We start from the raw sequence: 27,918 nt of genomic DNA on the forward strand, positions 1-27,918 counted from the left end.
CAGTAAACTGTAAAATTTTGTACAAAAGTAATGTGCTATCCTGTTCACTTCTTACCACTGCTTTTATCCTTGAGATCTTTAAAACTATGGGCAAATACAAGATTTACCTTTGAACCATGTTCTTTTGTGAATTTCATAAAATATTATAAATATTTTCTCACTTTTATTGTATGTAATTATTTTATGTATGTGTATATATGTGTGTATGTGTATATATATGTATATATGTAAGAGCTGGATTTAAAATTACATTAGGGATTAAAGTGTAGCATCCCTCATTTGATAATGAGAATAAGTGAGAAAAATGAGATTTTGTAATTTGCAATAGATTTAGCAGGCAAATTTCCAGGAATGTATTCGTTCCCTATATTGCATAACACCACACAAATCTTTGGGAAGCCCCATTGTTGGCACTTCTCTATCCAGAATACATGTTTCTAGCCCTTTTGTTTCTTGTGCTTTAGTCAGTTCCCTATAGTGAGTCAATTAAAATTTTTTTCTTATCCTTGTCTTAACTGCATTCACTTATGTCTCTCTACTTTAATGGATTAGTCAGGCATGATTTCTCTCTATACTCAATAAATATTTGCTGAATGAAGGAATAAATTACAGAAAACATGTTGTCTCTCTTCCAGCAGGTTATGTGTTAAAATGATCAGTGACCCTACCCTTCATTATAGATTTCCTCAATGTAAAATGGCTTGCCTGTCTGTAGTTCTGAATTTCTCCAGAAGTTATCCCATGGATTGGATAGGGGGTCAAGGTTGAGGGAGGTGTCAGGTACCATCTTGATGCAAATTCACTGGGCCTTCTGAGGAGTGGTTTGTAATACTTTAAATATTTGCTTCAACCCTAGAATTTACTCCAATGGTCATAATATTTTGTTACCTCTCTGGATTGTAGTGTTTAGCACTTATTGTCTCCCACATGTCACCTAATGATTTCATGGGATCAAGTCTTGGCTACCTGTCCATGACTTACCTCTTAAATGGTAGATTGAACCTATAACCCAGGGTTGATTTTTAGTACTGATCCTGTATGCCTTTCTTTAGTTTTCACTTCTCTCAGATAAGACAATAATCACATGGATTTGGGAGGAGTTTCCTTAGCCAGTGAGAATACTGAATTCAGTTGAATTGTTTGTGATCACTGTTATAAAAGAGCTCATTCACAGTTACTTACTGCACCAGTTCTTCTTCAGTACTTGAGACTATGATGCATTGGTCAATACATGATGTGTGATGTACTTCTCTTTATGGCCACTAAACTACCTCTGCTAGGAAGCAGTCATCTATCTTAACGAAAACCTCCACTCCTCTGAGATGAGATCTTCTGCTATATTCTACACACATTTTACCAATACTTGCCTGGACCACTCATCATCATATCCCCATCTATATACTTGGCATATATAGGAGGCACTCACATATTTTTGAGCTACTGAGTGAATGAAATTTGGATTCTTGTTTCTGCTTATGTTTTTGTTTTGCTTAATGATGTCAGCTGCTAAAAATTTCTTTGTTATCCCAGTGCCATTTCACTTCAAATTAAGTACTCAAAATAAGGTTAAGAGAAACCAATTAGAGGAACCATCTGAAGATCATGGGGATCACTTCCTAGTTTCTTTAAAAAAAGACAGGCCTCTCTGGTATGAGCTTATTTTAAAAACATGAGAAGAAAAAAGTTATGTAGGCAATAGAAAGAAATAGTGGTCAGAGCATAACTAGCAAGGAAGATACTTCCTGTCTGGAAGAGTGTCAGGGGAAAGGCCAAGTTTCAGTTCCTATTTTGCCTTAGTCATCTTCTGCACAGGGAGCTACATTAAAATTGGCAGAATGTTGGGAAATCCCATAGGCCCTCCCGTTTATTCACCCTATGGATCTCTTCTCAAGCTCAGATCTGCTCTGGAGGTGTCTCCCTTTGCTTCTTTGTCTGCTCTTTTTTAATTTTTTGAACTGTTGGATTCTCTGATTCCTTGAAATGGAATATCTTGGTGCTCTTTTTCCTTCTTGTCCTGCCAAATCTTAAGATAGGCTTTTTCCATTTTGGAGGGCTTAAGAACTAACATTTTGGGGAAACAGGTAGAGATACTTTCCTGTCTGGGCTAGCATATTCTTTTCCTGAGACTCATACTATTTTTTTCCCCTAATTCTGGTTATTGCCATTACCATATCCAGAAATATCTTTGGCACCAGTACTTTGAAACTTATGCTTCCCCATAGGTTGTTTTTATAAAAATGTATTAATTTGCTTATACCTTCTTATTCCAAAATCTCGTGTTAGGGCTACTTGTAGAACACATGACATTTGGAAATCAGAAATGATAGACATACCTTGACCCTAATGAGTACCCCAACTAGGTGTCAATAAGAGGGCTAACCTGATCTTTTAACACATCTAAAGATTGAGATGTCCCAGAGCTCAGGCCTCTTTCTCTCCATTTTTTTTTTTTTTCTTAAACAACAAATTTATTTTTCTCACAGTTCTGGAAGCTAGAAGTCCAAGAACAGGTTGCTATGAGGGCTGGTCTCTGGTGAGACCTCTCTTCCTGATTCATAAACAACTGTCTTCTTTGTTGCCATTTGGCCTTTTCCTTGTGTGTGCACATGGAAAGAGAGCCTGCTAGTGTGTCTTCTTCTTTGTAAGGACACCAGTTTAATTAGATTAGGGCTCCACCCTTAGGATCTCTTCACTCTTTTTAGCTCAGTTGGTAGAGAATCCGCCTGAAATGCAGGAGACCTCAGTTGGATTCCTGGGTTGGGAAGATCCGCTGGGGAAGGGATAGGCTACCCAGTGCAGTATTCTTGGGCTTCCCTTATCGCTCAGCTGGTGAAGAATCTGCCTGCAATGTGGGACACCTGGGTTGGGAAGAAACCCCTGGAGAAGGGAAAGGCTACCCACTCCAGTATTCTGGCCTGGAGAATTCTATGGACTGTATAGTCCGTGGAGTCGCAAAGAGTTGGACACAACTGAGCAACTTTCACTATTCTGTTCCAAGACTTTAAACACTACCATACATTATTGATGACTCCCAAATATAATCTCCAGCCTCCACTTCACCCTAGACTTCAGACTATTTGATATATTTATATGTCCATAGACACCTTAAACTTAACATGTCCACACCAAACTTTTGATTCTCCCAATCTAAATTTACCTCTCCTTAAGTGTTCCCCATCTCAGTAAACCAAGTTGCTCAGCCCAAAAACCTTTGAGTTTTTCTCTTGTCTGCTACATCCAATTCTTCAGCAAGCCCTGGTTGCTCCCCTTTAAAATATGTCTCAAGTATATCCACCTACTATTTCCTCTAGCATTGCCATCTAGTTCAAGCCATCATCATCTCTCACCCAGGCCACTGCAGTAGCCTCCCAATGGTCACCCTGCTTCTACTCTTGCCCTGACCCTTTTTTAAAATATAAATTATAATTCACTGCTGCTTAAAACCCTATGACTTCTCCTCAACAAGGTCCCCTGACTACCTTACTGATTCTGTCCACTGAATATCCCTCTCACTCACTCCTCACCCTTCAAGGCACACTGGCCTACCTTTTGACAGTTTTCCCAGGCACATTCTGACCTCAAGAGTTTTTAATTTACTATTCTAAGCCTCAAATTCCCTTTCTTCAAGTAATCATATGGCTTGTTCTTTCACTTCATTTGGATCTGTACTCAAATGTTGTCTCCTCAAAGAGACCTTTTTACTTCTTTATTAGTCATCTGTTTAAAGCAGCTTCTGGTCACTGGCAGTATTCAAGCATGGGCTGGATCCTTGAAGGATGCTTGCAGAGATGCTAAAGAAGGAACTTCCATGTCATGTGGGAGTGGAAAATTAGACCAGATTTCCTTCTAACTGGAAATTATTTAATCCTATCATGAATTAATTATGATTCTTTCTCTAAGCATTTAGTTAGCACCTCCTGTGTCTGACATTGTTCTAGGCACTAGATAAGATATAAAGATAAAAGCGGCCTAGCTAGTATCCATGAGGAACTAATAGTCAGTAGATAATGAAGAAAAGAGGTGCTTAAGAGTATGGGTGTAAAATTCTAGTAGATAAAAAAAAATAGAAAAGGACAAATTTTAGAGGTGCTCTGAATAAATGGCAACCCACTCCAGTATTCTTGCTTGGAAAATCCCATGGATGTAGGAGCCTGGTAGGCTGCAGTCTATGGTGTTGCAAAGAGTCGGACACGACTGAGCAACTTCACTTTTCTGAATAAATGAGGGAGAGATTGAATAAATGAGGGGAGAAAAAACTATTATAAGGGGGAGAACTAGGTATGAAAGATGACCCTAAAATTGCCTGCTTGAGAAGGGAGAATGTAAGGGTAAAGACCACATGTTATATTGTTATGGGGGTATTCCCTAAAAGGAAAATATCAGTGTTAGTCATCAAGGTATATGGCGCGGCTGGATGTAATTCATAATTCAGTAGAGATTAATTAATTTATGAAGTAGTTTGAAATTCTTGGAACAAACATACCTTCACCTTCTCTTATTAGTCTCCCAAACCAATAAAGTTAAGTTCTCCTTTTCCCTGCCTTCCGGCCCCTTTGGGGTATGAAATTGACAGTTCATTTAATCACATGGGGCCCTTCAGTTTCTTTTCTGGTTCATATGCCTGGAATCTGTTAGACAGTAGGGGAATAGTTGTCTTTTTTAATATAATAATCACCTGGTCCTTCATGCTGCTCATTGTTCACACATGTCCCAGTATGTCTTGTCACAGAATCATCCTCTCTAGCTGGGACATGATGCCTAGGTAGGTGGGGAATTCCCTTGTTTTGTTTAAAATCATAGTTGTCTTTGGATTTGACTAGCATGTTCATGATTAGTTTACTAACAATTGGTTTTTTTCTTCTTATACCATATGCTATTACATGATTCATCTGCTTTGAGTCTGGTGCCTTGAAGGTGAAACAATTTCTTCCAATGTTGATATTTCATAATCTCATAGATAACAAGCATACACATATGCATAGTCCTTTCAGAAGTTTTAAACATTTGGAGATGAATGAATTATACTGCCACAAATGAAAAGGAGCAGTATAAAATCATAATGGTGATATCCAGACATCTTTTGTTGGGTGGTTGGGTGAACACTAATATTAATAAAGCCTACATACTTTACTATGTTTATCTCTTCTTGAGAAGTTATTTCTGGTATGTGGTACTTATTTATGAATTTTAATGTTAATATTGTGCTTTAATTGCCTTGATTTACATGTATTTTAATATTTTAGACATGATCTTTATTTGAAGGAGTTTAAATTCCAGATAAATCATAATACATGGTGTTAACATAATAATGATGATTGCTGTTTAATATGTAGCAATGCCTAGTCAAATGTTAAGAAATCTTTTAATTAGTAATATAAATAGTAATCCTTGAAAACATTTCAGTAAGACACATCACATCTCTGAATGCAATGCAAGGAAGTTTTTTCCACATGGTTATTTTCCAAGTATTTAAAAGATTACACTTCTAATAAACATGGACTAAATTCAGTTTCTTCATATAGCACTGATCAGTGCACTTACTGTGTTCCATCATTTAACCACCTGTATTTTTTTTACTCAGAATGTCAGTGATTGTTTTTCAAAGAACTCTTTATAATTCCATGGTATAGATGTACATGTGCATATCTGTATAAGTTGTACATTTGGGGAGAAATTTTTAAGATTCTAATTCTTCGTATATCTCCCTTTCCCTCTCTCCCTTTACCTGTTTTCAGCTCCTCTTTGGTTCAGGTGTGCTGGTGTCCTTAAGCCTTTCCGGGCCACAGCTGGAGAAAGTGGTGATTGACAGAAGCCTGGTGGGAAAGCTCATCTCAGACACCATCAGTGATGGTAATTACCCCCACGTGCAAATCAATTGCCTACATTAACAGTGGGGCAGGAGAAATAGTGTGTCAACAGGTAGACTAATTATTACCACTAGGGACTTGAAAACACAAGTAATTGCTTGTAATAGCATAGTTACAACCCCTGGGACCAATACAAGTTTTGACTAATATTTAATATCAAGGTTTTTGTCAATTGTTAGTATTCTTGAGTATTTTTTACTGTTTCCTTAAAAAAGTGAACATATTTTTGAAAGAGGTGGGTTTTTCGTTTGGTGTGTTGACATTTCAAATATTTTTCACTTTCACATGAATTTTGAATAAATAACCCCAATTTGTCAGCACAGCCACTTAGTACAAAATCAAAAACAAAATCTGTTCTTTGGCTCTTAGGACATTCTTTGTTACCAAAGTCTATGAATACTGACTTCTGAGAGAGTTTGAGCAGTATTTCTAAAAATAAAAAAATCAATGCCAAAAATACCAGATAAATCTGAATCCTGTAAAGTGATATCACAGTTAGTATATAATTGCTACAAAGCACATAAAGACTTTAAGCCAATTATTGAAAAGGTAGCATACTGACATTTATTAATCCTTAAAAAGCTCTTCGCTGTGCCAGCCTACCTATATAATTTAATTGAAACAACTATTCCTTGTAAGATTTAGTTATTTCTGTTTTATAGATAAGGAAATTGAAGCTGAGATACTAATGAACATGCCCACCAATGAGATACTAAGGAATAGCCCCAAAATGACAGGGCTGAAATTTGAACCCATTTTCTTTGCACTACAGTGTGCTGACTCCTAAAGTTTTAAGATTTCACTTTAATTCAAGGTGAAAAAAAAAGGTCTAAGAAGCAGATTGCATTATCATTAGAGATTGAAAATTATCCATATCTTAAATTGAATAATCAAAGGAAAGTGTGGTCTAGTGGAAAGGACAGAGGTAAGATTATAGAAACCCTTCTTCTATGTGTGCTCACTAGTATCTCTGAATAATGCAGACACAATTTCTTAGAGAAAAGCACTCTGCAGTGTGGCTATCGTTAGTAGTATTCCTGATAATGATAAGCTGGGTGTAGGGTTATGAGTATGCCAGTTCCTCTTCCTTATAGGATCATGGTGCTAAGGAAGCTTCCCTGTGGAAGAGGTTCCATTTTCATATGTCTAATAATTGACCCCTTCATTGATGCTGCAAATAAAATAGTGGCTGTGATGATTTTGTCATTTTGGTGGTCCTCCATTAGAATTAAAAGGAGACTTCCAACACTGTTCATGTTGCTGAGATATCTTTTTTCACTTGTTTTTTTAAACCACAAATAATACATACATTCTCATGAGTGCATGATAGCAATGTGATTTCTTGGCAGTTCTCCAGATTCTCCTGTAATTGTGTAGATCTACTATGGTTACTGCTTGCACAGCCAGGGATATGGAAGTAAAGAAAAATATATAAAACATTCAATAACTTCTTTATGCTGGGAACAATATAAAACATTTCTCAAATTCCTACTATATGTTTTTATCAGTAATTTTTATAACATTAATGGCTCTTTATGTAACCCATGCAAATTAATTATCTGTATGTTTTAGAAATATAGCTGTAGAAATGTTTTTGCTAATCTTTATTATCAAGTATTACTTTATATAATATGCGTATTGGGTATAATATGCTTTAGTTCATTCAGCTAGTGTACTTTCAGAAAGAAAGTTCATTGATGAAAATTTTTTTATTAAAGTTAGTGGAGAACACTGATCTGTATCCTCTAATAAATCCAATTTATTCTCAGATGGTTTGTATCATATAAATACAGGATTAAAGGCTAAGTACAAATAAGTGTTTTTATCTTTACTTTAAGATATGAAATAGTGTTTTATGCTTTTCCTACCTCTATTCCAAATACATCTCATTTGGAGGTTGTCCCCAAATATCAGTGTATATTGAAATGGTCTCATGGAAAGGAAAAATATCAAATCCATGCATGACTAGATTGATTATTGTTGTTTCTAATATCTTTACTATCATTGGAAAATGTCCACAATGATATTTAGGAGACTGGTTATTTTAATTAATATTCATTTATCTCCTGAAAGTAGCTTTTTGTAACATTTCAGTAGAAGAAACTATTAATTTGTTATTATTTTATTCTAACTTAGTATTTGATAGTATTATCAAATCTTTTTTTTAAGCTCTTCTCACAGACAGCTTTATCATCTTATCGTTTTTGGCACAAAACAAACTATGTTTTGTTCAGTTTGCCAAGAAGATGAGTTCTCCTGATATAAACAAAAGACTGGAAAAGCTCTCAGCCTTGGATTATAAGGTAGAGATTTGAATGTATATGGTCATATTGTTAATTATTAAGGTATGCTAGAGTATTGCTTGAGTTGATGTTATGCTCATTTTTCTTAAATGATTATGAATTTCAGAAAAACCACAGTTATTTATAGTATAGGATTAAGCTTGATCAACTAGAAAACAGTGGCCATCCAAAGTTTTCTTTTTTTACTCTCATTATGGGGGTCTTACAATGGCATGCTTGGAGCAGTTTACATCGTACTTACGGAAATCAGAAAGATAATAGAGGCAAGTTACACATTTGAAAATGGTTTTCTTGCTGGTAGTAGTATATATACCATTCTCATTTTTCCCTAAGACCTGATATCACTGTTCTAGGCAAGGGTAGCTGCTCTCGCTTCCATTTCACAAGAAAAGAAAGAAGACACTTTCAAAGGTTAATAGAAAAGTGTAATAAACACGGAGTGGGAAGATCCCCCTCCTCCCAACTTCCAGCTATAACTGTGGAGAAAAATGCAAAAAGAAATCTCCTTCATGTGTTAGTCTCTTTCCCTTCAGTAACTCCAGGTAATTTGTTTCCTTGTATCAGGGACTTTACATCTGTTAAGGCAGGATTTTTATTTTAAATGATGTGTTTAATTTAAGTTTTGCCACATTACATTTTAACTGCTTGGAAGGCATACTCTCTGCTAGAATGAGTATCTCATACATTTTCCAGGCTGTTTCAGTTCAAGGCGTCTTTTCAGCAGTGACTTGTGTTTGCAAGATTGATCCAGCCTCTGTGACGTGGATTTGAGACAGTTCACTGTTCACTGGGAACGAGACTGATATACAGCTTCCTTAAAAAAGATGCACACTTACACTGTACCAGGAGTATCTATAACAAGGGCGAAGATTCTTAAAAGCCAGCTTTGTGGCTTGAAACTGTGTATGTGTGTGTACTTGAAAAGTCTAATAGTATTTGACCTAACCTTTTGCCCTTTGGGGTTCTTTTGGGTTATTTCTTATTGTGACTGAGTTAGTAGTGGTGTGGGAGGATTTAATTTTATTTAATGGAAAAAATCTACTCTTATAAAAAAGATTTTTAATGTGGGATAAAATACATTGACTTTTTCATCATGGTATTACACTATAATTTGGTTTTGTTTGCAAGCCTTGTGTAGCTTCTATAACACTTTGTATAATATCGACTCTTTTACACTGAAAATCTGTAGTACTCATATATTTTGTCTAGTAAAAAATGGTTTAACATTCTTAATGAAATACTATTTTCTGGAATGGCTAGCTTTCCTTGAAACATTGTTAATTTACTAATACTGGTCTTTAAAATGCACCAGTATGCATTAACTTTAATGCATTAACTATTAAAGTGACTTTTTAATGCATTTATATAAAATTTTGTATGCCTACTTTCTTCATCTTAAATGTGGTGGGTAGTTTGGCAAAGTCTTCTCAGCTTAAGGGTAGTAGCTCCCCATTAATGAGAGCAAAGAGAAACTGTTAGGAAGTCATCTTCTCTGATGAAAAGATGTGAAAAATAGACTGAGTATATGGGCCCTACACCTTGAGTAAGGGAGTTACGTATTTATTCATTATGTCATTCGATATGAGAAATTAAAAACATGAGCACTCCATGTCATTTCTTTACATTAGAGAAGAAGTAGCCTGCTTCTCTCTGGAAAACCCATGGATTTCATTTTCTGGTTCAATATTTTAAATATAGATATTTAATATTTGATAAAAAACTGCCATTTATCCATTAGAAGGACATTTTAAGAAACGTGTTCTCTTGACCATTGTGATAGAATAGTAAACCATTAATACTCAAAACATTAATACTCGAAACAAACATTAAATTTCAGCTAACATACATAATTTACATTATGTGAGGACTGAAAGTGGCGGCCTCTTGTTTTAACTCTGTTTTCTCATATAGAAGTTCTTAAGTAACGTGTATATGCCAGGTAGGATGTCAAAATAATGTTTGTGTATTTTTAAGGACTTAGCAATTTCATTGTGATACTTCCCTCAAAGAAGAAGATAGCTAGCTAAAAGAGTGATATTGAGAGCTTAAATATAAGAATTTGCATTTTAGAGCATAAAGTAATTTGTGTTGTCTGTCATTGCCCATTTGGATTTTAAAACAAGGAAATAGTGTAGAGTATTACAATCCTGCTCTTCTTTACAACTATATCATAATTTAGTTCTTTTAGACTGAAACAATTTTGGCAGAGAAAAATGTAGGGGAAATATCATGAAATTATTGACCTTTAGCAAGTTTTCCTGTCTACATTTTAAAAATCCAATTCAATTTATTTAACAGTGAAGGGACAGTGCAAGGAGTTAAATGTTTACCATGAGAGAACAACACTGGTAATTACTTTGATTTCAGTTCCTTTTGATGTGCATTCAGAGGATGAAGAGGTCAATAATATTATGGCCATGCAAATAGAAAAGGGTTCCTTTTGACCGTATTAAAAAAAAATAGCAGAGGATTATTAAAGCATTAACCTTGATTTTAATGGCCTTGGTTGAGTGGTGAGATCACAATTTGGATGAGCCTGATTATTTACTAAATACAATACATAAATGCAACGGGTTCTTAACACCCATTGCACTCTGGCATTATCGCATTACTGCCATCCTTTGTTGCCTTGCAGACAGGAATATGAAAGCAATCTGTCATGTAGTGAGACTGGCTCCAGAAGCATTTCTCTGATAAGAAGACCCCCTGCCCTTTGCTAGTGTCTGGTCCAGTAGGCTTAGCCATGCGCTTAATCCCCAGAAAGTGGTTCGATTATTGCTGACCAGCAATGGCAAGATAGTTTTTTTTTTTTTTTTCGCTTCCAAGCTATCAATCTTCGATTAATTCCTTAAGCAGAAATACGGTGCAATCTATATTTCCTTGGCATGTGTCACCCAGATGGTGCCGTGCTTATGTTTTCAAATAACCATGTTCCAAAATAACATAGTTTGAATAATAAATTCTACAAATCCGTCCTAAGAAAGAAAAGCATAATTCTCAGAAGCTGCATAAACTTTTACACATGATGCTGGGGCTTATCCCTTTATGCAGAATTTTTGTATATATGTCTTTAAAGCGATATTTGCCTCAAGTTGTTTTTCCTTTTGTTGTTGTCAGTCACTGTTAACATGTTATGTCTTAAACAGTAGTCTGACACTCTTGGTCAGCAGTACTGAACCTGTCATTTAATATAGCTGGTCTTAAGTCCTATGTGTAGGTCGATGCTGTCAAGCAACCATGACTGTACATTTTGGTATTGATTGGGATTGCTATGGCCAATTCCTCCCCAACTCACATTTCTCCTTTTCCTTTCCTCTGCTAAAAATGGGGAGAATTTTGAACATATGTCTTTTTTATGTATGTGTCAGAAGAATTTGGTAAATTCTGACACCTCCTTAAGCACATGTTTAACATGCATATTTACTTGCATTTATCTACATTTACAGATGCTTTAATTTTTGTAATACTTTGAGAATTTTGCCTTTTAAAAATGATCCCTGTCTTTTTTTTTTTTTTTTAACCATTAGATTTCCTATTATGAAATCCCTGGCCCAGTAAATAGGACAACACAGCGTCGTCTAGCTATCAATTGTGTTCAAGATACAGTTGTTTGCTGGTGGCCACTGGTCAGTGATGATGCTTGGCCTTGGACCCCCATTTCTTCTGAGAAGGACAGAGCCAATCTGCTGCTCCTGAGTTATGCTCAAGGAAGGCTGGAGGTAAATCTAAAGCAAATATATACATTTTGTTGAAGAGTAACTAAAATAGGGTTATTAGTTTTCTATTCTGAAATAAGTGTGAATATTTTTTAAAGTCTATAATTTGTTTTTCCAAATATTCAATAAAAGGAATTACATATGAAATGGGATCCTTTAAAGTATCACTTCTGGAGGATCCACAGACAGTTTCAGGACTCACCCCAATACCATAGTGATTAATAGCACAAGCTTCTGGGTTCAAATCCTAGCTCTGCCACTACCTACCTCTCTGTCCTTGAGCAGATTACTAACTTCTATGTGCTGTGGTTTCATTATTTGAAAAACAGAGTGAATGAAGATATCCAAGTTAATAGATATATTTAGAGCAATAATGATGTAATACTATTATTACATGTATTAAATAATAATCTCAATTACTGTAGTGATTCTTGTCATTATCATTATTAGTGCTGTCATTACTGTTTGCTCATGGTTTCATGCCTTTCAAAGCTGTGTTATTAACCACCTTCTTTAAACATCAGTTAGTCAGTTAGCAAACAGTAGTCAAATGCCTGTTTTCTATAAGACTCTGTGGTGCCAAACCATGGCTTGGGGCAAGGATTTGTAAGGAGGGCCTTAGAGGAGCAGCCTTCTCGAGCTAGTGTCCTGCCTGGGACACAAGCACCAGAAGGGTTAATCTAGGAAGTGTAGATGAGATCTCACCCTATTTCTGAAAATGTTCCGTCATCATTCATTATCATGAACCTGTGGATATTTTCACCTTGTATCAGTACTTTGAGTCTGAAATTCTGTTTTCTTAATGTAACTTTAAATTGAAAAAAACAACCTCCTCAACGTGGTTTTTCAATGGGTAAAATGGTATGTTTTGTCTAGGTAAAATTGTATGTTTCTGTATTTTCTCTAAATCCATTATCTTTTAGACTTTAAGTATTTTTCAGAATTAGTATTCTGAGATAATGAACAAGTACAAGTTTTCTCTATCCCCTACTTACCTCTTCTGATTTTATAAATTTACAGACTATCTTTTAAGACTGAAGAGCCCTTTTTAATTAATTTACCTTTTTCTCGAACTTTTCCAATTTTGTTGTAGTAACTAAGATCACTTTTAATGCTCCAGGTATGGATTTTGTAAGGATAAAGAAATGCTTTATTCCTATTCACTTCCTGTTCATGCCTACCATCATATTGATCTTGGATCTAGAAGCTAACTGAATAAAGGACCTAATCAAAATGACTTCATGTAATAAAGCCAACTAGAATTCTTTTAAATGTTCTGTCTTACAATAAAAGTGAAAAAAAAATTAGCATAAATCAACCTTTAGTTTTATAGTACACAAATTACCTTTATTTGAAATGAACTTATTACCTGAAATTAGGACTGTCTGAAAAGGATATATACATATGGTCCACATACTTCATCTCCCCGTGTCTAGTTTATGGACTTTGTGGTTCGGTAAACTTCAGTTTGCCTATTGGTTGGACCATATACTGTGTGACTTGAATCAAGTTTACTCCTGTAAGGTTCAGCCTGTTTTTAACTAATGATACGTTCTTTGGTCTTGGGTAGATCACCTAACCTGACTGTAGTTTTCTAATTTTTAAAATGATGGATTTAAACCATATGGGTCCCAGGCAGCTCAAAAAAAAGTGCTCATCTGGATTCTGAAGCATAGGTCTGATTTTGCCATTGCCTGTTCAAATGCCTTCAGTAGATTTTGAGCTAAACTTAGCTTCTGCACTGAAAAGCACCCTCCTGCCCCGACTGGCCATGACCTACTGTTTCAGTGTTATTTCTTTATACAAATCTGTGTTCTAGCCAAATGATGTACTCACTGTTTCTTTATTTCTCACCTTCTGTCTGTACAAATTTGAAGTAGGAAATGGCAACCCACTCCAGTATTCTTGCCTGGAAAATTCCATGAACAAAGGAGTCTGGCAGGCTATAGTCCCTGGGGTTGCAAAGAGTCAGACACAACTGAGCATGCAAGCAGTGCACACCTGTACAGATTACAGGTATTTCTACCTGAAAGGCCCTTCCCTGGGCTTCCCAGGTAGCTCAGCTGGTAAAGAATCCCCCTGCAATACAGGAGACCCTGGTTCAATCCCTGGGTTGGGAAGTTCCGCTGGAGAAGGGATAGGCTACTCATTCCAGTATTCTTGGGCTTCCTTGATGGCTCAGAAAGTAAAGAATCCTCCTGCAATGCAGGAGACCTGGGTTTGATCCTTGAGTTGGGAAGATCCCCTGGAGGGAGGACATGGCAACCCACTCCAGTATTGGGGCTTCCCTAGTGGCTCAGACAGTAAAGAACCAGTCTGCCATGCAGGAGTCCTGGGTTCAATCACTGAGTCAGGAAGATCCCCTGGAGAAGGGAATGGCAGCCCACTCCAGAATTCTTGCCTGGAGAATTCCATGGACAGAGAAGCCTGGTGGGCTACAGTCCATGGAGTGGCAAAGAATCGGACATGATGGAGCAACTAACACTTTGACTTTCTCTCTCTTCACATCATTCATCAGCTGTTGAGCATGACCATGGAGTAGCTGTTGTTGTTTAGTCCCTAAGTCCTGTACTACTCTTTTGCAGCCCCATGGACTATAGCCCACCAGGCTCCTCTGTCCATGAGATTTCCCAGGCAAGAATACTGGAGTGGGTTGCCATTTCTTCCTCCAGGGGATCTTCCCATCGCAGGGATCAAAGCCATGTCTCCTGCATTGTCAGGTGGATTTTTTACCACTGAGTCAACTAAGAAGTGCTGACCATGGAGTAAGCACGGTATTTCATGCCAGAGGATATGAATACGAAGCTTTCCCTGCCTGCAAGGATCTTAGTGTCTACCAGTGAGAGACAAATATGAAAACACATGCGTACACTAAAGTGTAAAAGTCCTGTAGATACAGTATGTGTTAGCTGTACAGGAGCAAGTGGGAAATGATTGCTTTTACCTAGAGAGACAATAAGGGGGGACTTTTAAAGTGGATTTACAACTTGCTCAAGGTTGGTACACAATTTTATTTTTTTTTGTTACTATCCTAAGTTTCATATCAAAATTATACTAGCTTTGTGGAGTGATTTGACTAGCTTTTCTCTTTTCTCCTCTCTGAAACAGTACCAAAAGAAATTATATGATACTTGAATGTTTGGTAAAACACACAAAAGTGTCTGGGTGTGCTGTTTTTCAAGGAAGATAGATTTATTTTTTACCACTGATTCCATTTTTCAACGGTTATTTTTCAGGAATTCTGTTTTCCCCTTGAGTCATTTTCCTTATTTTGTGTTTTTGTAAAATTATCCATCTTGTTTAAGTATTTAAATAGATTTTCATTAAGTTTTATATGATATCTGTACCTGATTTTTACTTATCACCACTGACTGCATAGCTAATGTCCCCTTTTTTATTGTAATATATTACGATATATAATAATTTTTTTTTTTTTTTGTCAAGTCGCTTCTGTCTTAGATTTGGTCCTTTCGATCTATCAAAATTAAATTGTTGGAAAAATTAATAAAGTTGTTTTTTCAGAACCTCATGTGAACTTCTATATGCAAAAAAGTGAATGTCTTTTGGAATAATTGTCTGGGGAAATAATTGTTTCTTTCTGTGTGTATGAAGACAGTCTTTAACTATGAATTGTAGTGTATTTTTTAGGAAAAAATGAACTAAAACTACTAGTCAATAAAGGTAATATTCAGGCATATCTCTTTAAATGTTTTTCACTAGCAACCAACAGACTTCTTACACTAATCTACAGAATAAGAGATACAATGTACTCTTAAACCCTAAAAGTCAGACTACAAAAGTAGCAACTTTATAAAGAAGAAATTTAACCTTTGTATCCATTAAATGACAGAATTTAAAAAAATCATTTCCCATCCAAGTTCAATCAGAAAAGATAATAAGCTTTTATTTGGACTGTGGCAGGATCCTAGAGTAGTGGTTCCTAGCCTTGGCAACACATTACAGTCACCTACAGAGCTTTTACAAAGGAACCCACCCAGACCAGTTACATCAGACTCTCCAGAGAGGGAGGCGGCATCAGTATTCTTTTATAGGTTCCCTAGGTGATTCCCATGTGCATCCAAGTTGAGAACCACTGCTTTACAACAAACTAAAAAAATTGTTTAAAGCCATCTCTTTTGCATAACAGACCATGGAAAGGATAAAGCCCACATACTGAACCAAATGAGTGTTCTAATAGTAGACTCTAAGTAGAAAATTGGCTTACCAAGCAGCTGAGAAGAAAAAAAAAAAAAACAACAAAGGAAATGTAGAAATAAGCTCTCTGTGACTGAATTATCTGTCTTTCAGAGGAGGAACATTTTTAAATTTATTTTATGGATATTAGAAAACTGCAGGTCTAATTGCACACCACAGAGCTCTAAACAACAGTACATCTTAATTAGAAACATAGAACAAGAGATTTTTGTTGCCTAGGAAAAAAAATTGTTTTGAAAAATATACAATAAATAGGATGAAGAAAAACATTTTTATCTATAAAATTCATTTAAAAATAGCTTTCTATGGTATTTGTGTTTATTATCATACATAACATGGTAGCCCTTTTTATTTAATATAGGACTTCCCTGTAGCTCAAACATAAACAATCTGCCTGTAATGTAGGAGAACAGGGTTTGATCCCTGGGTTGGGAAGATCCCCTGGAGAAGGGAATGGCGATCCACTCCAGTATTCTTGCCTGGAGAATTCCATGGACAGAGAAGGCTGGCAGGCTACAGTCCATGGGGTCACAAAGAATCGGGCACGACTGAGTGACTAACACACACATGCTTAAGATCCCCTATAGTAGGAAATGGCAGCCCACTCTAGTATTCTTGCCTGGAAAATTCTATGGACAGAGGAGCCCAACAGACTGCAGTCCATGGGATCGCCAAGAGTTGGACACGATTAAGTGGCTGAGTACACTCTTTATATTTACTTTTGAAAGTAATTACTATCATCCTAGAAATATTTAATTCATTAGCTTTGTCAAAAATATGATGACAACCCAACTTACTTTTCTCTTACCTTATTTGCTGCTAAGTCACTTCAGTCATGTCCGACTCTGTGCAACCCCACAGACAGCAGCCCACCAGGCTCCCTCACCCCTGGGATTCTCCAGGCAAGAACACTGGAGTGGGTTGCCATCTCCTTCTCCAATGCATGAAAGTGAAAAGTGAAAGTGAAGTCGCTCAGTCGTGTCCGACTTTTAGTGACCCCACGGACTGCAGCCCACCAGGCTCTGCCGTCCATGGGATTTTCCAGGCAAGAGTACTGGAGTGGGTTGTCATTGCCTTCTCCGTTACCTTATTTGAGTAGATATTTTAACTTTTAAGCTATAAGCATTCGATAATGCTTTCTGAGTATGGCAATAATTTCAAGATATCCTACTCAGAAAAGGCCACTTGAATCTGTTTAACCAAATTAATAAAAAACATATTAGCAGAGCTAGTAAACCTTAAAACATGTTGTCAAGGAATGATTTAGAGGAGCAGTCAATTGATGAGAAAGTCAAAATGTGACCAATTTTTAATACAGTGTAATTAGATAAAAGAAGCATTCAGAAAGCATTACATATGCATTCAACTGAAAAGCCAGAATATTTCAGAGACATCTCTTCAAAAGAGATGTATATACTGTGTTATCTTTCAACTAAATAACCAAGATTTTCTATCTTAGGGATGATGGGGTTGTTTTAATATCTTTATTATAAAGTACAGTAAGGAAAACCATAGAGACAAGATACATAATTTAATGAACTTTTACTAAAGAAACACCCCTGTAACCACACTCAGGTCAAGAAATAGACTTTCCCAGGCACCAGAAATAGTGCCATCTATTTATTCTGTTTTAATCTCAACCCTTTCCTGGTCCCCCAGGGTATCCTCTGTTGTGACTTTTACACTTTTTTCTCATATATCACCTAAGTGTGTATCTCACAAAACTGCAGTTTAATATTATCTATTTAAAACATGCTAATGTGTCTTTTATTTATTTATTTTTGGCTACACTGGGTCTTTGTTGCTATGTGGGACTTTCTCTAGTTTCTGGGAGCAGGGACTGCTCGCTAATTGCAGTAAGGCAGACTTCTCATTGAGATGGCTTCTCTTGTTGCAGAGCACAGGCTCTAGAGCCTGTGGGCTTCAGCGAGTTGTGGCATGAGGCTCTAGAGCACCAACCAGCTCAATAGTTGTGGTGCGCAGGCTTACTTGGCTTGCAGCATGTGGAATCTTACCAGTCCCATGTCCTCTGCATTGACAGGTGAATTCTTAACCATTTGACCACCAGGGAAGTCCTAAAACATGTTAATGTGTCTTTGAAATCTCTTTTAGACTACAGGTTCCTGCTCCATCTTCTTTTTTATTTTTTTCATTAAAAGTTATCTGTTGAAACTGTAGTGTTCCACAGTCTGGATTTTGTTGTTCCCATCATCATGATGTGGTTCAGCATGCTTCTTTGTCTTTTGAAAATTCTGCAAGTTAGTAGTCAGTTTTGGCAAGACTATGTGTGAAGGAGTATCTTTTAATTGGAAGGCATATGATGCTAGGTTCTGTTTCCCTCTTTTGGTTGACTCTCTTTTTTGATTTTTAGTAACTATTGATGCTCAGTGCTTAGGTCCATTGATCCATGGAGGTTTCAAAATGGTGATATCTAATGACATTATTTTTTAATTAGTTGGGCTACTTTTATAATGAGACACTTCTACTCATCTCCTGCGTGTTTTCTCAGTAGCTGGATTCATATAGAGTAATCAGGATAAGTGTCTGTTTCTTTTATTTACTAGTTTTCAAGATTGAATTGGTTCCCTGTCACTCCCTGAAGGTAATCAATTAGTTTTTGTTTTTAAATAACATTATTAATTCATGGATTTAGACATATTTGACTTAATGGGTTTCATAAATTGTTATTGTTATCTTTTTGGAAGCACAGATTCTTTAACTAGAGCAATGGGATTCTCTTCAAGTTGGCTTCTCTTCTTGTCATTACCTTAGTAATCTTGGGTAGCTTCCCTTTGTCTGGTATAAAAATATAGTCCATGGTTATCTTGTGTATTTCCTGCTGCAAACGTGGAATTTTTAATTTATTCAATAAGGTCTGGTTTCTGAATCACTGAAGAAATGAAAGAGGAAATCAAAAAATTAAATGAGATATTTTTGGAGAGACAAATGAAAAAGAAAGCAAGATTATCCAAAATGTATGGGATGCACCAAAAGCAGTTCTTTGAGGGAAGTTTATAGGGATCACAAGCTTACTTCAGGAAACCAGAAAGATCTAAAGCTTAAATGACCTAACCCTATGCCTAAAACAACTAGAGAAGGAAGAACAAACAAAACCCCAAGTTAGTATAAGGAAAGGAATTACAAAGATCAGGACAGAAATCAATGAAATAGAAACTAAAACCAATAGAAAAGATCAACAACACTAAAAGCTAGTTCTTTGAAGATATGCAAACCTGATAAACCTTTAGCCAGACTCATCAAGAAAAAAAGAGAGAGGGCCCAAATCAAAATCAGAAATGAAAAAGAAGTTATGACAGAAACACAAAAGATCATAAGAAACTACTGCAAGGAACTACATGCCAATAAACTGGTACAACCTAGAAGAACTCGACAGATTCTTAGAAGAGTACAGTCTTGGAAGACTGAACCAGAAATAGAAAATACGAAAACATCAATTACCAGTACTGATACTGAATCAGTAATTTAAAAACTCCCAACAAACAAAGTCCAGGAACAGATGGCTTCATAGGTGAACTCTACTAAACATTTAAAGAGTTAACACCTATCCTGAAACTATTCTAAAATATTGCATAGGTTGGAACATTTCTGAACTCATTCTATAAGGCCACCATCACCCAGATACCAAAACCAAAGATATGAAAAAAATTACAGACCTACATCACCGATGAACATAGATACAAAACTCATCGGCAAAATACTAGTAAACTGACTCCAATAATACATTCAAAGAACCATACACCTTGATCAAGTGAGATTTATCCCAGGGATACAAGGATTTTTTAATATACACCAATCAATGTGATACATTACATTAACAAATTGAAGAATAAGAACTATATGATTATCTCAGTAGATAAAGTAAAAGCTTTTGAGAAATTCAACATCCGTTTATGATTTAAAAAAAAGAAAACTCTCAAGAAAGTAGATACTAAAGGAACATGTATGCATGCTCAGTTGTGTCTGACTCTTTGCGACTTCATGGATGGTAGCCCACCAGGCTCCTCTGTCCATAGGATTTTCCTAGGAAGAATAGTTGAGTGGGTTACCATTTCCTTCTCCAGTTAAGAGAACATATCTTATCATAATAAAGGTCATATATGACAAACACAGCTAACATCATACTCAGTAGTGAAAAATCTGAAAGCATTCCTTTTAGGATCAGGAAAAAGACAAGGATGCCCACTCTTGCCACTTTTATTCAACATAGTTTTGGAAGTCCTAGCTATGGCAATCAGAGAAGAAAAAGAAAAAGGAATCTACATTGGAAAAGAAAAGGTAAAAGTGTCACTGTTTGCTGATGACCTGATACTATATAAGAGAATCCTAAAGATGCTACCAGAAAACTACTACACTCCTCAATGAATCTGGTAAAGTTGCTGGATACAAAATTAATACAGAAATCTCTTGCATTCCTATACACTGACAACAGAAGTTCACAAAGAGAAATTAAGGAAACAATACTGTTTACCGTTAAGTGAAAGTCACTTAGTTGTGTCTGACTCTTGGCAACCCCATGGACTGTAGCCTGCCAGGCTCCTCTGTCCATGGAATTCTCCAGGGCAGAATACTGGAGTGGGTAGCCATTACCTTCTCCAGGGGATCTTCCCAACACAGGGATTGAACTGGGTCTCCTGCATTGCAAGTGGATTCTTTACCAGCTGAGCTACCAGGGAAGCCCACCAATGAATCAAAAAGAATAAAATACATAAGGGGGCAAAAGACATGTACTCAGAAAACTATAAGATACTTACGAAAGAAATCAAAGATGACACAAACAGATGAAGAGATAGACCATGTTCTCGGATTGGAAGAATCAATATTGTCAAAATAACTATATTATACAAGGCGATCTACAGATTCAATGCAATTCCTATTGGAATTTTTCACAGAATTAGAATAAAACTTCTTTACACTTTGTATGGAAACACAAAAGATCACGAATAGCCAAATCATCTTGAGGAAAAAAAGTGGAGCTGAAGGAATCAGGCATCCTGACATCAGACTATACTACAAAGCTACAGTAATCAAAACAGCATGGTACTGACACAAAAACAGATATATGGGTCAGTGGAACAGGATGGAAAGCCCAGAAATAAACCCACGTTCGTACGGTCAATTAACCTGTGACAAAGGAGGCAAGACTACAAAATGGAGAAAAGACAGTTTCTTCAATAAGTGGTGCTGGGAAAACTGGACAGCTATATCTAAAAGAATAAAATTAGAACATTCTTTAACACCATATAGAAGAATAAAATAAAAATGGATAAAAGACCTAGATGTAAGAATAGAAACTGTAAAACTCCTAGAGGAAAACATAGGCAGAACGCTCTGACATAATTGCAGTAATATTTTGGGGGGGGGGGGGAATCTGTCTCCTTGCGTACTGGAAATAAAAACAAAAGCACACAAATGGCACCCAGTTAAACTTAAAAGCTTTTTCACAGCAAAGGAGACCTTTCACCAATGGACTGGGAGAAAATATTTGCATACTGTGCTACCAAGGGATTAAATTCCAAAATATGTAGATAGCTCACCCCTGCAGTTTAATATCAGAAAAAATCCAACCCAATTAGAAAATGGTTAGAAGAAGTAAATGTTTCTCCAAAGGAGACATACAGATGGCCAATAGGCACTTAGATGCTCAACATCACTAATTATTAGAGAAATGCAAATCAAAACTACAATGAGATATGACCTCACAGCAGTCAGAATGCCCATCATTAAAAGTCTACAAATAATAAATGCTAGAGAGGGTGTGGAGAAAAAGGAACTCTCCTACACTGTTGGTGGGAATATAAGTTGGTACAACCACTATGGAAAACAGCATGTAAGTCTCTCAGAAAGCTAAAAGTAGAGTTGCCATATGATTCTGATATCCCATACCAGGGCATATATCCTGAGAAAACTAATTAGAAAAGATACATGTACCCCAGTGTTCATAGCCACACTGTTTACAATAGCCAAGACATGGAAGCAACCTAAATGTCCATCAACAGATGAATGGAAAACAAGTTGTGGTATATGCATGCGTATACACACACACACATATATATGTATGTATATATATATATATGAAACTATATAATGGAGTGTTATTCAGCCATAAAAAGGAATGAAAACATTTGCAACAATGTATATAGACCTAGAGAATAGGGTTGTTGTTGTTCAGTCCCCCAGTTGTGTCTGACTCTTTGTGACCCCATGGACTGCAGCAGCCCAGGCCTCCCTGTCCCTCACCATCTCCTGGAATTTGCCCAGGTTCATGTTCATTGCATCGGTGATGCCGACCAGCCATCTCATCCTCTGACGTCCTCTTCTCCTTCTGCCCTCAATCTTTTCCAGCTACAGGGACTTATCCAATGAGTCATCTGTTCACATCAGATGACCAAAGTACTGGAGCTTCAGCTTCAGCATCAGTACTTCCAGTGAATATTCAGGGTTGATCTCCCTTAAGATTGACTGGTTTGATCTCCTTGCTGTCCAAGGGATTTTCAGGAGTCTTCTCCAGCACCACAGTTTGAAGGCATCAGGCATCAATTCTTTGGCGTTTGGCCTTCTTTATGGTCCAGTTCTCACAGCTGTACGTGACGACTGGGAAGACGATCGGTTCAGTTCAGTTCAGTCGCTCAGTCGTGTCCGACTCTTTGCGATCCCATGGACTGCAGCACACTAGACCTCCCTGTCCATCACCAACTCCTAGAGTTTACCCAGACTCATGTCCATTGAGTTGGTGATGCCATCCAACCATCTCATCCTCTGTTGTCCCTTTCTCCTCCCGCCTTCAATCTTTCCCTGCATCAGGGTCACCTCACATGAGTCAGTTCTTCGCATCTGGTGGCCAAAGTATTGGAGTTTCAGCTTCAACATCAGTCCTTCCAATGAATATTCAGGACTGATTTCCTTTAGCATAGACTGGTTGGATCTCCTTGCAGTCCAAGGGACTCTCGAGAGTCTTCTCCAATACCACAATTCAAAAGCATCAATTCTTCAGCACTCAGCTTTCTTTATAGTCCAACTCTCACATCCATAAATGACTACTGAAAGAACCATAGCCTTGACTAGATGGACCTTTGTTGACAAAGTAATGTCTCTGCTTTTCAATATGCTGTCTAGGTTGGTCAAAACGTTCCTTCCAAGGAGTAAGCATCTTTTAATTTCATGGCTGCAGTCACCATCTGCACTGATTTTGGAGCCCCCAAAAATAAAGTCAGCCACTTTTTCCACTGTTTCCCCATCTGTTTGCCGTGAAGTGATGGGACCGGATGCCGTGATCTTAGTTTTCTGAATGTTGAGCTTAAAGCCAACTTTTTCACTCTCTTCTTTCACTTTCATCAAGAGGCTCTTTAGTTCTTCTTCGCTTTCTGCCGTAAGGGTGGTGTCATCTGCATATCTGAGGTTATTGATATTTCTCCCAGCAGTCTTGATTCCAGCTGTGCTTCTTCCAGCCCAGCGTTTCTCATGATGTACTCTGCATATAAGTTCAATAAGCAGGGTGGCAATATACAGTCTTGACATACTCCTTTTCCTATTTGGAAGTAGTTTGTTGTTCCATGTCCAGTTCTAACTGTTGCTTCCTGACCTGCATACAGATTTCTCAAGAGGCAGGTCCTATGGTCTGGTATTCCCATCTCTTTCAGAATTTTCCACAGTATATTGTGATCCACACAGTCAAAGGCTTTGGCATAGGCAATAAAGCAGAAATAGATGTTTTTCTGAAACTCTCTTGCTTTTTCAATGATCCATTGGGTGTTGGCAATTTGATCTCTGTTTCCTCTGCCTTTTCTAAAACCAGCTTGAACATCTGGATGTTCACGGTTCACGTATTGCTGAAGCCTGGCTTGGAGAATTTTGAGCATTACATTACTAGTGTGTGAGTTGAGTGCAATTGTGCGGTAGTTTGAGCATTCTTTGGCATTGCCTTTGTTAGAGATTGGAAGGAAAACTGACCTTTTCCAGTCCTGTGGCCACTGCTGAGTTTTCCAAATGTGCTGGCATATTGAGTGCAGCACCTTCACAGCATCATCTTTCAGGATTTGAAATAGCTCAACTGGAATTCCATCACCTCCAGTAGCTTTGTTCGTAGTGATGCTTCCTAAGGCCCACTTGACTTTGCATTCCAGGATGTCTGGCTCTAAGTGAATGATCACACCATCATGATTATCTGGGTCGTGAAGATCTTTTTTGTATATTCTTCTGCTTCTGTTCGATCCATACCATTTCTGTTCTTTATTGAGCCCATCTTTGCATGAAATGTTCCCTCAGTATCGCTAATTTTCTTGAAAAGATCTCTAGTCTTTCCCATTCTGTTGTTTCCCCCTATTTCTTTGCACTGATCACTGAGGAAGACTTTCTTATCTTTCCTTGCTATTCTTTGGAACTCTGCATTCAAATGGGTATATCTTTCCTTTTTTCCTTTGCTTTTCGCTTCTCTTCTTTTCACAGTTCTTTATAAGGCCTCCTCAGACAGCCATTTTGCTTTTTTTGCATTTCTTTTTCTTGGGGATGGTCTTGATCCCTGTCTTGTCCCTGTCTCCTGTCATGAACCTCCATCCATAGTTCATCAGGCAGTCTATCAGATCTAGTCCCTTAAATCTATTTCTCATTTCTACTCTATAATCGTAAGAGATTTCATTAAAGTCATACCTGAATGGTCTAGTGGTTTTCCTACTTTCTTCAGTTTCAGTCTAAATTTAGCAATAAGGAGTTCATGATCTAAGCCACACTCAGTTCCCAGTCTTGTTTTTGCTGACTGTATAGAGCTGCTTCATCTTTGGCTGCAAAGAATATAATCAATCTGATTTCAGTGTTGGCCATCTAGTGATGTCCATGTGTAGAGTATTCTCTTGTGTTGTTGGAAGACGGTGTTTGTTATGACCAGTGCGTTCTCTTGGCAAAACTCTGTTAACCTTTGCCCTGCTTCATTCTATATTCCAAGACCAAATTTGCCTGTTACTGCAGGTGTTTTCTTGACTTCCTACTTTTGCATTCCAGGCCCCTATAATGAAATCGGGAAGACCATAGCCTTGACTATATGGACCTTTGTTGGCAGAGTAATGTCTGTGCTTTTCAACACACTGTCTAGGTTTGTCCTCGCTTTCCTGCCAAGAGGCAGTCGTCTCTGATTTCATGGCTGCAGTCACCGTCCATAGTGATTTTGGAGCCAAGATGAAATATGTCAGTACTTGCACCTTTTCCCCTTCTATTTGCCATGCAGTAATGGGGCTAGATGCCATGATGTTAGTCTTTTTAATATTTAGGTGTAAGCCGGCTTTTTCACTTTCCTCCTTCACCCTCATCAAGAGGCTCTTTAGTTCCTCTTCATTTTCTCCCATGAGAGTGGTATCATTCGCATATCTGAGGTTGTTGATGTTTCTTCGGCCTGTCATGATCCCAGCTTGTAACTCATCCAGCCCAGCATTTCTCATGATGTGCTCAGCATACAGGTTAAACAAACGGGGTGACAGCAGACAGCCCTGTCACACTCCTTTCTCAATCTGGAACCTGTATGCAGGTCAGGAAGCAACAGTTAAAACCCTGTATGGAACAATTGATTGCTTCAAGATCGAGAGAGTGGAATAAGTCAGAAAAAGACAAATACTCTATATTAACACTTATATGTGAAATCTAATAAATAAATTAATATTACAAAACAGAAGCAGACTTACAGATATAGAGAACAAACTAGTGGCTAACAATGGAGACAGAGAGAGAGATGGAGTGGGGGCAAAATAGAGGTAGCACATTAAAAGATAGGGAAATATGGCTATTATTTGACAATAACTTTAAATAGAGTACAATCTATAAAAAATATTGTATCAGTATATAATTTTGTTAATCAATCAACTGTACTTCAACAGATAAATATAAATAAAGTATTGCTTTTTTAAAAATCAGAATTTGATATTCCATCTGACCTTGGCTAGCTTTTTAGAAGTATCTTGGATTAGGAGTGGAGGAAAAGGGGACAGGTATAATGGACTTTCACCTTGGGAGGTATAAGACAGACTGAGCCTTTGTGGGTGAAGAGTGTGGATTTCAGGTAAAGGATATGAGAGAAGTTGTTGAAAGACAAGCTGAGGCATACTAAAATTTTTCAGAGTTTGAGCAAATCAATTCTGGGGAGCAGTGCCAAGCTAAAAGTGGTTAGGAACACTCTACTAATATGAGACAGGGGAAAGACTGAGAAAGAAAGTGCAGAAGCAGAGAAAGGAAATTATTTGATTGGCTATAGTTTAAAACTTAATTGGCTGTTGTATATGGTTATCCTTGGTATTTTGATTTTGTAACATTGAGGCATGTATAGGTTTAGGTTTTGGTTTGCTTTCATGGGCCACGATGGCATTAGGGATTCATCAGTTGAATGGCCTCCTTGTTTAACAGATTTCAGAGCTGGGAAAATGCAGCTTTAGTTTTACCTCAGAATAGAGTAATGAGAGGACACTGTAGGAGATAACCCTAGGATTTGCAAGGCAGATCATATTCCTCCTTTGCTTATGGCTTCTCATCTTGTTTAGAGGAAATGCCAAAGTCCCTGTAAGGGCCTACGCACTACACAATCTTCCGCCTCCTCCAATTCCCACTGTTCTTCCTTGCTCCATTTTCTGTAGCCATGTTGCTCTCCCATTGTTTCTTTCTTTCAGGTCACCTTTATGAGAGGCCTGTCCTAACTTCTGTTGCCTCCCCTTCCCATTCTTCCGAGTACTTAGGAGGTACACATATAGAATCGCTAACATACTCTGTATGTTTGCTTGTGAATTGTTAACCTTATCTTCAGCCATGAGAGTGTATGTTCTCTGAGGATCAGGACCTCACTGCTGTATCCCCACCAGTGCCAGGACCTGTGCCTGGCATGTAGCTCACGCTCAAGCATTTATTAGATAAAAAAGAAAAGTGAGAGCAGGAAAGTGAGTGTGAGGGAGGGTAAGAGTTGGATATGGATCCTATATGGTTTTGCATACCAGGCAGGGGAATAAAATTTTAATTCATTAGTTGTATGTGTGTTAGTTGCTCAGTCATATTCCACTCTTTGTGACCCCATGGACTGTAGCCTGCCAGGCTCCTCTGTCCATGGGATTCTCCAGGCAAGAATACTGGAGTGGGTTGTCATTCTCTTCTCCAGGGAATCTTCCCAACCCAGGGATCAAACCTGAGTATCCCACATTGCAGGCAGATTCTTTACCATCTGAGCCACCAAGGAAGCAAAATTGGGTAACAATTAAAAGGTTAGAACAAGAGAATGACAGCAGGAACATTTAGTTTAGGAAGATTAGTTTGGTAATAATGTTTAGGATGGATTTTTAAAAATTCACATCAACCCTCATTCCATCCCCAAGTTAGCACTAGGTAACAAAGCTGTGTGCTTTAAAAAAAAAAAAAAAAGAAATAATTTGACTCTCAAGAAACTGCTAAAATAATTGCAAAAATGGCTAAAAGCATATTCCCTTCCTGTACTTTTTCCCCTAGTTTCCCTAGTTTGCCCCAGTAATGTACATTACTGCAGTACATTGTCAAATCCTGGAACATGACCTTGGTATAATACTATTAACTCAGATACTGGCCTTAACGGTTGGATTTCGTCAGATATTACATGAAATTCTGCGAGTGCACAAACACACAGGCAGAGTTCTGTGAAATTCTGTCTCTTGTAGACATATGCTTTGTAATGTTTCTAAATCTAATTTTGAGGTTTTCAGCAGTTATATGATCTCAGATACCACTCTCCAGATTTTTGGCCTCCCATATTTACATATGAATAAGGTGAATGGCCTGCTTTATTTCTTTATTCTTGTCACCTTT

General features: G+C 37.3%; 1 protein-coding gene across 21 annotated transcripts in view; it reads left to right on the plus strand.

Moving 5' to 3' along the window:
- The window catches only part of WDPCP (WD repeat containing planar cell polarity effector), a 307,323-nt gene that overhangs the window by 148,271 nt on the left and 131,134 nt on the right, over positions 1-27,918 (plus strand). For 18 of the 21 annotated variants that reach the window (XR_014081750.1, XR_014081749.1, XR_014081751.1 and 15 more), the window contains 3 exons: positions 5,736-5,850; positions 8,037-8,170; positions 11,698-11,889. Coding sequence is in view for 17 of the 21 variants with exons in the window: in XM_081588356.1 (XP_081444482.1) it covers positions 5,736-5,850; positions 8,037-8,170; positions 11,698-11,889 (441 nt within the window). In the remaining 4 variants the exon portion in view is untranslated. The remainder of the gene's footprint in view (positions 1-5,735; positions 5,851-8,036; positions 8,171-11,697; positions 11,890-27,918) is intronic. The other 3 variants (XM_081588371.1, XM_081588373.1, XM_081588374.1) reach the window with 1 other exon arrangement.

Source organism: Giraffa tippelskirchi, chromosome 4 (assembly GCF_054371585.1).
Source record: "Giraffa tippelskirchi isolate mGirTip1 chromosome 4, T2T-mGirTip1v1.2.pri, whole genome shotgun sequence".
NCBI classification, from domain to species: Eukaryota; Metazoa; Chordata; class Mammalia; order Artiodactyla; family Giraffidae; genus Giraffa; species Giraffa tippelskirchi.